Source organism: Symphodus melops (genome assembly GCF_947650265.1).
Source record: "Symphodus melops genome assembly, chromosome: 19".
Taxonomy (NCBI): Eukaryota; Metazoa; Chordata; class Actinopteri; order Labriformes; family Labridae; genus Symphodus; species Symphodus melops.
This window is the reverse complement of record NC_136709.1, coordinates 16,998,486-17,011,216: the sequence shown is the minus strand read 5'-3', so window position 1 is coordinate 17,011,216 and position 12,731 is coordinate 16,998,486. Positions and strand designations below refer to the sequence as shown.

Genomic DNA, 12,731 nt, shown 5'->3' with positions numbered 1-12,731 from the left:
TGCACTGTGATCTCATAGAGAACGACAACTCTCAGCCTGTCTTTAGGTTGACTCAAAGTTATCCTGAGAGAGGATTTCCAGAACGGTGGCTGCTGCCGATGAGCCTTCAGAGCCCCCTGTAGCAACAGATGGCTGACTTCACTCAGGCATCATCCATTAATATATGAAAAAGAACGAAAGAAGTCCTCACATTTCAAAACAACCATGTCGATGATTATTTTTCACATCATCCAAACGGATTAATTGTAGTTGAAGCACTTGTTTAGTGACAAACTTTTCCTTTAATGCCAACTCCAAACAAAAAAAACAAAAAAAACCTAGAGACTTCAGAGGAAAAATTAACAGAACATTAGATCTTCACAGCTGTTTGACAAATGCTGCCACTTCCAGCTCCTGTGATCGGTATATGAACAAATCCAGACAAACAGGTTTAACACATCAAAAACAAAACAAGGATGAGAGTTTGCACAGTGGTTGCATCCTGAAATAAACTATCATAACATTTGTCTGGTAAAAGAGAAACTAAGACTCCTCTATTCAGCTTTAAATGTACAAAAACACAACTTAAAAAAAATAACAAGGTGTAGAAAATCTCAGCAGGTATTCTAACATAAGCTGATCGATGGTCTGAGAAGAAAACAGTCAAGGGGTTAGCTCAGGTACCAGTCAGAGCCTTTTGGTTTCATCTTCCTGTAAATGCAACAGTTCAGCTCTCCTTGTGAAACACTTTAAAGCTCCAGCAGAGATTTAATGTCATCAATCCGAGATGTTTTTCTATCAGTGTTTGCGGAGCCAAACGCCTTCTCCACCAGGTCCTGCTTCTGTCTCTGGATCGTCACCATTCTCTCTTCTACTGAATCTTTCACGATGAACTGCCACAACACAAACAAAAACAAAATATAAAGATTCAAGATAAAATATGTCCTCTCTTTTTTTCTCTCTCTCTCTCTCGAGCTGGAAACTTCAGAATGACTATTTTAAGCCATACGCAGAGGTTCTGCTTGTCAACAGGAAAGGCAGGCTAATAAGGGTCCACACAAGAACTGACATATTAAAATAAAAAATGCAGAAGTGGCCCAAAATGGGCAAATTTTGCAATGACAGGAGGAAACCTCCTTAGGGGGCCCCATCTGACCGCACTTATTCTCATTGCCCTCCAGAAGAAGAAAAAAAACTTCTTCTTTACTTTATCTTTACTCCTGAAAAAATTATTTTTCTTTGTGACGAGAGTCGACTTGAACACATTTTTTCAGGCTCTCCGGTCTGAAATGGACAATATTGAGCCCGATAAAGAAAACTTGAAACAAAAAACCTTCAAGAGTAAACACAGTGCAAACAAACACGTCATGTTTACTGACCTTGGTCACAACCACCTTCCTCTCTTGACCCAGACGGTGGCAGCGATCGATACACTGCTCCTCAGTAGCTGGATTCCAAGCCTTAAACACACAAAGTCAACTGTATCAAACATTGCATTTACTGTGGGAGCCCGAGCTTCTATCTATATTTTTCTGTCCCCTCTTTATCTGTGATTAGTCACCAACATGTACAGTGCATATGCTATGTTAACAATGCATCTGACAAAGCACCTGACACAAACGCTTTTAGTCACGACAAGGTCAAAAGGGTGGGTGAACTTGAGCTTTCACCTGCCGGATCTTTTCCTTGTTCGAATCTCAAACATTGAATGACTATCCTATTGGAAAGTGCATCACCTATCCTTTTATGATAACTACAGAAGAGAAAGCAATTTAATTCAGGCTAAACACAATAATCAAGGCCTCTCAAAAATCACTATCACAACATGATGCAGAGAATAAGCCATGATGACAGCACACGTGAAGGTGCTTCGTTCCTGATCTGATTCAGGACTTACCGGGTCCATGACGAAAACATGAGAGGCGGCTGTTAAGTTAAGCCCCACCCCTCCGGCTTTGAGTGACAGGAGCATGATGGAGGGGCCTTTGGCAGCGGAGCTCTGAAACTCCCGGATGACCTGCGTCCTCTTCTTTTGGCTCAGGGTGCCGTCCAGGCGCACAAAACTGAAACCATGCTCTCTGGTGAGGGAGGTGAGGGAGGACAATAACACCAAGAGACAAGTCAAAAGTCATGGAGCTTTAAGGTTCTTCACTAATTCATTCATCGCTGCTTGTTGTGAGCACATGTTGGGTTGATTTTTGTCCACAAGGTGAATTCTTATCCAGAGGCTATTTTAGGAGTGCTTCCTTCCTAACTTCTTCAGTCCCAGAGTCTTTTCTTATCATCTGTTCCAAATGAACTTGGGGAAAAGGTGTTTCAGTCTTTTTGTAAGTTGTCCCATTATTTTTGGAACAAATTACAAAAAGACCTAAAACTTCGTGAGATAGTCTCGTTGGATGCTTTGAAGCGGATTTTTAAAGACTTGGAGTCAGGTGACCCAGGCCTCGTTTATGATTGTGGCTGATTTTCACAAATATTTCCTGTTTTTATTTTAATGTCTTTTAAAGGAGCAATATGTAACTCTGACACAAGACACAAAATGGCTACTGCAGTCTAAGTCAAAACACTGTAGAGAGCTGTGTCCCCCTGCCCCCTCCTCCTTAGAGTCGAGGCGCACGCAAGTTGCCATGTCACGGGCACAGAAGCTTCAGTGTTTAGCCAGCTCTGCATTGGTGTCTCAAAAGTCTGTCTAATATTTATCCTCGCTTCACCATTTGTTTTCCGATGAGGAGCTTGCATTAGGATTTAAACTTCTGCAGACTGCAGAGGAGATTCCTGTTTTTGGAGTCAGCCTCAAGTGGACATTCAAAGAACAGATTTTGTTGCAATACAGCATATATTTAATTCTTCAACACAAGGTTGCTTGGTGTTACCTGAGAGGAGTCTCCAGTATGGTGAGGAAGCGTGTAAACTGGGAGACAACCAAACTCTTTATGCTGCTGTCCTCAAATCGCAGCCTGAGCAGGTTTCCCATCAGTGCCTGCACCTGGTGGAACCAAAACAGGATTCAAAAGGTGGAAAAGCGTGGCTTTGACAAGGAGGAACAAACACCCTTTGTATATAAAGGTCACACTGTCGCTCTGAACTGTCGACTCACAAACATCAGGATCAGATGAGCTCAAATAGGTGAGTTCAAAACTCTAGGAAGTAATTCCACTACAACTAATAAATGATATATGCTGTTTGGCTAAAAATATCATTATAATAATTTACACTTTATTAATCCCACGAGGGGAAATTCGGTTTACACTCTGTCTAACACACACATAGGCCGAGATACACACTCATGCACAAACAGGGTTCTAGTGACATGCATTAATGGAGAGGTCTCAGAGTGAGGGGGCTGCCCACAGAGAGCGCTCCAGAGCAGTTTTGGGGTTCGGTGCCTTGCTCAGGGGCACCTCGGCAGTGCTCAGGAAATGGACTGGCACCTCTCCAGCTACCAGACCAGTTTCCGGACTTGGTCCGTGCCGGGACTTGAACCGGCGACCCTCCGGTTCCCAACCCAAGTCCCTACAGACTGAGCTACTGCCGCCCCATATAATATAATAATATATATTATATTTATTTATATTACTCAAATATATTATAATAACAAAAATAAAAAAATAGGAGTCTAAATGGTATAAATGGGAATGAAAAAATGATCTAAGCAAGTGAAAAATACTTCATAGCACCAAAACATTTTGAAAAACCAACAAACTCTTATTTCCTTTTTAAAGGTCAAAAGTCAAACAGTGATCCGTTTTGTTTTGATTTTTATCTTCCAGCAGCCTCACTGCACTTTACCTTCGCGCTTGTCCTCCACTTCTCTGAGTTTACATTTTTCCCTTCCTCCATTTCCTCCTGTGGAAATTCCACCAGTTCACTGGTCTTGATCTCACTTCGACAGAGAGGACAGCGTGCCGCTTCCTATAGCAAACACACACACACACACACACACACACACACACACACACACACACACACACACACACACACACACACACACACACACACACACACACACACACACACACACACACACACACACACACACACACACACACACACACACAGGAAAACAGAGTAAATAGGGGGTATAGGGGGTATTTTTCTGTAAATATTGGTGAAATAGAGTGAAATCTTGTCTCCTTTTTTTTGAATGACATCCTAAAAAGCAGCTAAGCGACGGATTCGCACCTCAGCTGCCCGTTTGGATGAACCATGATAGGATAGGAGGATATTACTTTATTGATGATAATGATGGGGTGCGTGTGCAAACCTCTAGATTTCCTACATCTTTAAATTGAACACCACAAGACCAGCATACTTGCCTTCTCGTTGTTGATAACCTGGGCGATGCAGGGCCGGCAGTAAACGTGGGCACAGTGCGTGATGACCGGCAGACGGACTGAGTTCAGACACACAGAGCACTCCTCGTCAGAGCCGCTGGACAACACCAACCGCAGCTTCTCGATCAGACGCTGCCGCATCTCTGCAGGCGTTGCTGAAGCACCTACAGAAACACTTTTGATAGATTTGCTTGTGAAATGAGGACACTGTATGTTTTTGACTTTTAATTAAAACAACTTCTAGATCTCTACAGGACCAGTAATGTCATGTAACCATAAAAATAGTAACACTTTAAATTGTATTGCTATGCTTGTACACTTCTTTAACATGCAGCCACAGTTAATCTATCAGATTTATAATAAAAGTCTTTTCACCAGACAAATATATGAACATCTCCAGTAAGCCTTCTAGCTTATCAAGTGACCCTCAAGATCAGATTTGTGTTTTAAAGTGCTCAGAAAGGTCCTGCATCAAACTCAACATTTTACCCAGGTCTGAGGATATTTTTGCCAGCAGATCAGGGTGGCAGCAGTGCTGTCGGAGCCTCATCAGGATGACCAACACGTCCGCGTAGTTCCTCAAGACGGTCCCCTCCGCAACATATCTTCACAAACAAAACGCAGGTGAGACGACTTGATGCGAATCCAGAATGGAGTGATCCGTCAACGACATGCACACGTACTTTCTGATGGTGCTCCTTCCCTCGTTGCGTGCCAGCTCGTACTCCTCTCTCTCGGACTGGCTCAGCTCCACCTGCTCCACGCACACAGTCTTCTCGGGCAGAAACACCAGGGGGCGCCCATTCACCTTGCTGCTTTTGGTCCGCCGCAGGGTGATGCACTTCACCAGAGTCTGAAGATTCCTGGACGAGGTATCATGCGTCAAAGTTAGAGGCCTGATTGTTCATGGTGGAATATGCAAAATAGCTGGTAAACACATTCCCTGAAATTCAAACTGGTTTTATGATGAACAACATGTAATTGGTCGGAATGTCCCAGCTGCTTGATGCATTACCAATACAAGTATGAAACACTGACAGACTTTTTCCTGTCGTGGTTGCCAAAATCTGCAGCTAATCATTTTGGTCATCTATTAGGATTATGTTAACCTTGAAATCAATTCCAAGATCAGCACAAAACTGCCATATATGGAGCTGTTTTTTCTGCAAGATATTACACCCTAAATCTTTAGAGGTTTGAACAAAAAAGCATTTACAGGTAAAAAAAAAAATATCAGGAAAACTATAGGAAAAAAAAAACTATAAAAGGCGTAAACAGAGTAAATTACAACCGCATGAAGACTAAGGTCTAAATTAAAAGTGAGCTCAGCCACTCAGTCAGGCTGCATCTGTAACTTTACTGACAGTAACCTTTTTTCTCTTACAGTAAACAGCGCCCTCTGGTGTATGTGCATTGCAGCAGTGTGATACACGTACAGTCTGTGTGTGCACTCACTGCAGACCGGCTCTGTCTCCTTGAGTAGCAGGTCTCTGTATCACTCTGTTCCACCACTCTCTCACATCGAAGGGCTTCAGACGCAGGAAGGCCAGCAGCATCCACAGGTCCTTCACACTGTTCTGGATGGGAGTACCTGGAGGGACGGCAGCCCAGCACGCACGCGCACACACACACACACACACACACACACACACACACACACACACACACACACACACACACACACACACACACACACACACACACACACACACACACACACACACACACACACACACAATTGACCTACTTTGTAGAACTGCTTTGCGGCTGCCTGTGTAACTTCATTAGGTCTGATAATCAATCACTCAAAATGAGCATTCATGGTTGATTCTAGATGTAAAAAACGTTTGTGAAATGTCATTATCTTGAAATTAACTACAATATATACCTGACAAAATCCAGCGCCGTTGAGCTTTTAGGTCCAACACAGCTTTACTCATCTGTGCATTAGGGTTCCTTACGATGTGTCCTTCATCCAGTACAACCCTCAGCCAATTGATACCATGGAGGGGACTCTTATTCTGAAAGGACAACACGCACAAAACATATAAAAGGAGGAGAACCTGTCTCTGCAAACCGATCTGAGCATCAAAACACACAGTCCAAAGAACAGCGATATATTTTGACGGATAAGAGGATTGAGCTATTTTTTTTAAAAGGCAGTGTGTTCCCATATTAAAGATTGAACCCCTCCCCCCCCCCACCATGTGTTCATTTCCACGTGAACGCCATGACTCAGCATCAGTTGTAAATGTGACCTCAGTTTACTCACCGCAAAGTCAGCAGAGAGGACGTTGTAGGTGGTGATCACCACGTCCTGAGAGGACAGAAACTTCTTGCTCCTGTTACGCTCTGAGCCGTAATACAGATAGACGTTAAGCTTCACGTTGGCATGCACATGCTGCTCAAACTGGTCCTGCACAAACACACACACACACACACACACACAGACACATCTGATGCATGCTAACAGCTGGGATGGAAGGGTTTAAATCTATGTATAATTGCCTTGATTAAAGTCAACAGGAGCTTTATTTTTTTCTTTCTTGAGCGGCCTACACTGATAAAAAGGCTCATAAGCATTGCAACACATGAAAGATGTTCTTACATATGTGTGTGTGTGTGTCTTACCAGCCAGTTGCTGAGCACAGAGAGCGGAGCAATGATGAGAGTCGCTCTTGCTGATAAGTCATCTGCACTCTTTGGGATGGAGGATTCCACACCTGCATGTGCAAAAAAAAAAAAAGAAAAAAGGTACGAAAGAATCTCCGCAAGTACATTTAAACCCTATTCATGAAAATGAAACACCAGGTAAAGTTCAAACTTACTCATTGTAGGATTGGATTCCTTGGAAGATCTCTTCTTCTTTGAGCCCGTATCTGGTAGTGAACCTCCGAGTGCAACAGCAAAGTCCAGATCCTCCAAGAATACAGGGGCCTCTGAGCAGTTAGGAGTACAGACCGATGATTAAAAGACAAATTCAACGACTATTTAGTCATACAAAACAACAACATGAATACTGAAAATATCTTCTTTAGGGCTCCAGGGAACTTCTCTCAAGATTTCCTTCATTTTCTATAAACCCTTAATGAGTACATATGATCAATAGAAACAGTATACTGGGCTTGTACCTCGACTTGGCTTCCGCTTCGTGGCTTTTATCTTCCCTTTGCTTGAAGCTGTGAATAAAAACTCTGGTGAAGAATTATGTAAGCAACGAAAAAAGAAAAGAAGAAGAAGAATAAAACATATGCCTCTCTCAGACATTTCTGATTGATTGACAACAAATGTAATGACTGGTTCTAACTGTATGTTGCTGTCCTGTTATTCTATTTTTATTGTAATTGTTTTATCTGATTTCATCCCTCAGTAGATTTTTAGGTATATATGTTACATATTAAAAAGTGTTTTTTGTCACACTGCTTATGGGGCTGACAGAACAGCATTTTGTCTTTTTTATGAATGCAGATATATGAGAAGCATTACGAAATAATGTGCTCTTGTATCATTAAAAAAAAAAAAGGGACACAGGTGATTCGTTCTTACTTTTTTCTGACTCTACCATTTTATCTGCAACGTCTGGGGATTTAACACAAACCGACTCCACCTGAGGACTGACACACACATACACACACACACACAAACATACAAACACACACACATACACCAGGTTATGTAAGAAGAAACTTCATATCTGGGAGAAGAATTTTAAGTGATCAAATTAGTAATTAGTAATAAACCTGACTGAATGGTAAAAAATATTACAAATAAAATGATCATTAGTCGAATTAAAGTGTAGTCTACAAAATAAATAATACCACCGGTGGCCCGAGTGGTTTAGATTTAGTCTTTTGCGTTCTTTATTTCCATGTTTTGTAATGAGTAACTGATTTTAAAAAGGGTTGATAAATTCAAATTAAACCCCCTTACAGATTTGATGATACAGAACTAGCTGCTGATTCGTCCCCTCCTTCTCCATCCCCTGAAAACAAACACAGTCGCTCCTGTTAGTGCTCTCTCTCTTTTTCTGCTTCCAGCAAATCATCGAATCTTCTGCGTCTTATTCATCACATGTCGAGAGAACCTTCTGCTTTGGAGGCCATCTGGGGTTTACTTTTGGTTTTAAAAGGTGACGGTTGATTCTCCTGCAAACATGTAAGCAAACACTTAATATGTGTTGAACTTGTGTCAATACAATTTTTTTATTTTTTTTTTAAAGCGCATTATGATCCTGATACTCACACATTTCTCCACAGGCAGAGGCTTTCCACCGTGAAAGTTCGTGAGGATCAGAGCGATGGTCGTCAGAGTTTTTCCCTGGAGCACACAAACAGGGGTTTAGTCGGGATTCATGTCTGCTTAGAACATCTCTGTCTTGTTTTCTTTCTTTCTTTCTTTCTTTCTTGTAATTTCAGAAAGCCCTCAAATGTGCTTAAATATGGAGTTTTTTCTCACGGCTCACTTGACTTAAAGACCTGATTTTGTCCTTTAACAAAATATTTTAATTAACCCAAAGATATTTCTTTGAAAAACTTAGGATATTAGAATATATTTAATTCTAAGAGTTACAATATGAGAATGTTAAATGTGTGTGACTCACAAGTCCCATGTCATCTGCCAGGATCCCCCCACGAACTCTCTCTGGTATTTCTTTGGCAGAGAAACACGTCAGGCTGTTGTAGTACAGATCCCCTCTCTTCTCCCAGAAGGGCGGAAGCACAGACTTGTTTTCCCGCGCGCACATCCAGGACAGCGCCTGCTTCTGGTGAAGCAGGAGAGGAGTGCCCACAGACTGCAGAGGAACAGAGCAGGATGATCACAACACCGAGACATGGACAAAAATACACAACAAACGTTGTTAAGGGTCACACATTATCCTCCTTTTCGACAAGTTTAAATAAGTCTCAGAGGTCCCTGAAACATGTTGTTGTTGTAAATCCACTCTGATCCTGCATTTGATCATGCCTATAAATCCCTATATTTCAGCCCTGTTTAGAACAGGCTGTTTCTGTGCCTGTAGCTTTAAATGCAAATGAGCTGTGTCTGACCACGCCCCTCTCTGGAGGGGCTTTCATATCCTATTGTTTAATGTTGAAAAGGCCGACTCAGAGGGCAGAACAAGCACCTAACTGTGGGAGTGTCCCCCACCTGACGAAGGAGTCACTGCCTTTTGTGATGTCACAAGATGGACAGGATGGACTTTTCTCATAATTGGGGGGTTTGTAAACAGGCTTGGGAGAAATGAGTGTTCCTAAACATGATAGAGTTTATTTTGCATAATATGTGACCATTTAAGACAACTGTTGTAGGACACAATAAGGTGAAAGCTTTAAGGTGGGAAGCAGATTGTTCAAAAACTACAGTAACAAACACCAAGTAAAAAAGCGATTCAGCTGATGCTGAAAAAAACAGCCAGAAGACTCTTCATTAAAGGTGTTGAATGAGGATCTTGTAAAACAGATTTGTTACATCTACAATCATTCCCATATAAACGGGAACAATCAAATCGTGACTTATGGACAAAATGATTGCGAGAGTAGAAACAATTAAACAAAATTAGACAAAACGATAAAAACAAACTCATCTCATAGTCACCTTGGCTGCTTCTTTTTCTCCATCTTTACTCTCCATCAAGTCTTCGAACAGGTTGTCGAATGCATTCTTCAGCTAAAAGAAAAAAAAAGTGTGTAAGAGAAGAAAACGACATTACACCTGCTGCTTGATTTCATCTGATTACTTTTTTTTTTTTTTTAACTGTTTCCAGTCTGACTCCTATGTTTACCCATATAACTTGATTGAGTCATTATAATCACACACATCTGATGAACAACCAATTCAACCGAAAAAGGTAAAAACCTTTTTTTAATGTTACGATCTGTCTTTAATGTACTAAAAGATGAAGTATAGGAGACTGTAAGCTTCGGAGCACTGAGGTCTGACCATGTGGTTTACGTTCATTTTTGACAGCACGCTGGCTTTGTAAGTCAGACTGTACAGTCACTCAGTGACTTGAAAGGAGTTCCCACAGAAGACCAAAAGAAACTGAGATAGTCTTTAATTAATGCCAATTCGAAGTCATATCAACAGCAGGGTTGACGGATGAACTGTGAATTACCTCCTCTGCTGTTAGCGCGATGGTCAAACCTTTTTTCGATGCCATTGCAAAAGCAGCTTGACTATTATATGATTTCGAATTTGCACCTGAAAACAAAAACACAAGGGGACAATGACAGATAATGTAATTAATGTGGGCTACATGGTAAAGAGTCAACATCAGAAGGTTTAGCATGTTTTATCTGTTTTACCTGTTGATTTGTTCCCGCTTGTGTCGAGTTTATATCCGCGACGTGCCAAGCTTTCAACCACAGCCTTTTCGCTCCCTTCTTTCCCCCAGAAGGAGAGCATCACTGGCATGTTGAACGAGTTTTTGGTCCCTGAATGCACCACCCTGGTGCGGCAACAAATAACACGTGCAATGCTTTTATCACAATGTAATCACTTGGTCTTATTCTAAATCAGCTACTCAATGGACAGCTGACTGCCTCTCAGTGTGATGACAATGTGTGATAATAACCTGAGCAAAAACAGTGCAATTACACAATGTGAAATAACAGCTGTGGGGGAAAAATAAAACTGTGTATAATAACTCGATCTCGTCCCGAAGAATAAAACCAGAAAAGGAAACATTTGTCTGTCTCTCTTTCAACAAGACAGCAGGAAATGAAACTCAGAGGATATTATTATCACTCTACTACTTACCCCTCTACTTTTGCCAAATTGTTGTCCATGACGTGGGCCATAGCGGCTGCCAGCTCTCGCTTGATGTGACCCACCTGGTTGCCATAAATGTTGGCGACCATCACTGCATTGCGGTCGTATTGATTCTGAGGCTCACGCACCAAACCAACCATTTCCCCTCGGTTCACCTGTGCAAAGAGCCAAACATAGATCATTTCAAGAGTATCAAATGTGTCATGTAAGATCACTTTGAGGCCTTCTAGTATGTCACTGCGTTTGAAGAGGTGACCCTGGTCGATCCTCACCACTCCAGTGTAATATCTAAGGCCGACCACAGTGCCCTTCAGACTGCCAAACAGCACGCTGCCGTCTGCGTCTGGCTCCTCAGATGCTGCGGCTCTGATGGCCTGCGACAGGGTCTCTGCGTTGGACTCATTCCGGTCTGAGAAGAGGTCCACATCACTGTACCTGTCCCAGCCGGACCCCCACCTGCTGGAAAACATGACACCTGGAGCACACAAGGGCAGACAAATGACAGAAAACAAAGAAACACACACACACACACACACACACACACACACACACACACACACACACACACACACAGTAAGTAAACATTTTTTAAAAAGACCCAAGAAAGCAACTTTACACAGATCACACAACCCATAAAAACCTGTCTCGAAGGTGAACATTGATTGAGCCGATGATTGTAACTAGAGATGCACCAATTGGATAAAATGACACCGTCTTTTGAATATTATTTTAGTCGATTGCCAATTTCGATGTTTGTTCAGTTCATCTCTTGAGAGTTGAGTGTATCGTCCCATCCGGATACAGACGACAACACATCTGCAGAAGTTCAGGTGTGTAACAGACACTTCACCAAAGCAACATGCAACAGGCAGTGTTGGAGCACAAACATCATTTTGTGTCTCTTAATGAACCCGATACTTTAGTTGATCATTTTTAGAGTAACTGATCACTCGTCACTTTGATTTACGGCTCTAACACATTTCATAGATAACTAGCACACATCCTAAGAAGCTTTGTGTTAGCGCTCCGTGCACAATCACATCACACAGAAAGTTGGACATAAAAACATTTTTTAGTACAGTTTCGTACTGATTTCTCCTCTGAAAGGCGGACGATGTTTATCAGATGAGCTTCTTGCTTCTTGTTTCTGCTCCTGATGTTGTAGCCAGCTTCAGTGAATGAGTCAAGTCAGCAGTAGTTACTCTGCAACTCCTGCTACTCACCTTCAAAATAAAAGGTTTGTTTTTAAGACTAGTTTATTATCAGGCTGTGTACAAATGTGTTTAATAGGTTTGAGTGATGAAATATTTGAATGTAGTTGCCTGCGTTGCCTTTTACTCGAACAACTAACCAGTAGGGTCCTAAATGCTCAAGGTGCTCCAATTCCTGGACTGGAGTACTGCACAATTCTGGCTGCACAACAAGTAACCAGTGAAATATATGTTTGCAGCAGGTGAACTATTTAGACAGTTCACCTTAAGGGCCACCGTACTCACTCAGCCCTAGACATTATCCATGCATTTTATTTTGAAATCACATTCAGCTCGTTTCCGCTCCCATGTCAGTACACTTCACCAGTCCTGCACACTTTAGCTATGACTTTAGCCATATGAGCTCTACGGAAGCCGAGAGGTTCGGATTCCATTC

The 12,731-nt window shown here is 41.9% G+C and overlaps 1 protein-coding gene across 1 annotated transcript; it reads right to left on the bottom strand.

The window, feature by feature from the left end:
- Positions 1 to 258: 258 nt before the first annotated feature.
- hltf (helicase-like transcription factor) lies at positions 259 to 12,681 on the bottom strand. Its single transcript, XM_079370572.1, has 26 exons — positions 12,581 to 12,681; positions 12,174 to 12,253; positions 11,357 to 11,559; positions 11,073 to 11,239; positions 10,619 to 10,761; positions 10,429 to 10,514; positions 9,909 to 9,980; positions 8,914 to 9,105; positions 8,556 to 8,630; positions 8,398 to 8,458; positions 8,244 to 8,295; positions 7,860 to 7,927; positions 7,445 to 7,492; positions 7,142 to 7,252; positions 6,945 to 7,036; positions 6,586 to 6,729; positions 6,202 to 6,334; positions 5,769 to 5,904; positions 4,997 to 5,176; positions 4,803 to 4,918; positions 4,292 to 4,477; positions 3,769 to 3,887; positions 2,853 to 2,965; positions 1,877 to 2,057; positions 1,359 to 1,439; positions 259 to 872 (listed from the first exon to the last, which is right to left on the bottom strand). Exons 1-26 carry the CDS (start codon positions 12,592 to 12,594, stop codon positions 729 to 731), a joined length of 2,997 nt encoding a protein of 998 aa, XP_079226698.1. The 5' UTR covers positions 12,595 to 12,681; the 3' UTR covers positions 259 to 728.
- Between the last annotated feature and the right edge of the window lie 50 nt (positions 12,682 to 12,731).

Coding starts and splice junctions, on each gene's coding strand:
- hltf (XM_079370572.1), bottom strand. Junction 8,296..8,397: donor GATGGCCTCCAAAGCAGAAG/GTTCTCTCGACA, acceptor GTTTGTTTTCAG/GGGATGGAGAAGGAGGGGAC. Junction 3,888..4,291: donor TATCAACAACGAGAAGGCAA/GTATGCTGGTCT, acceptor TGCTATAGGAAG/CGGCACGCTGTCCTCTCTGT.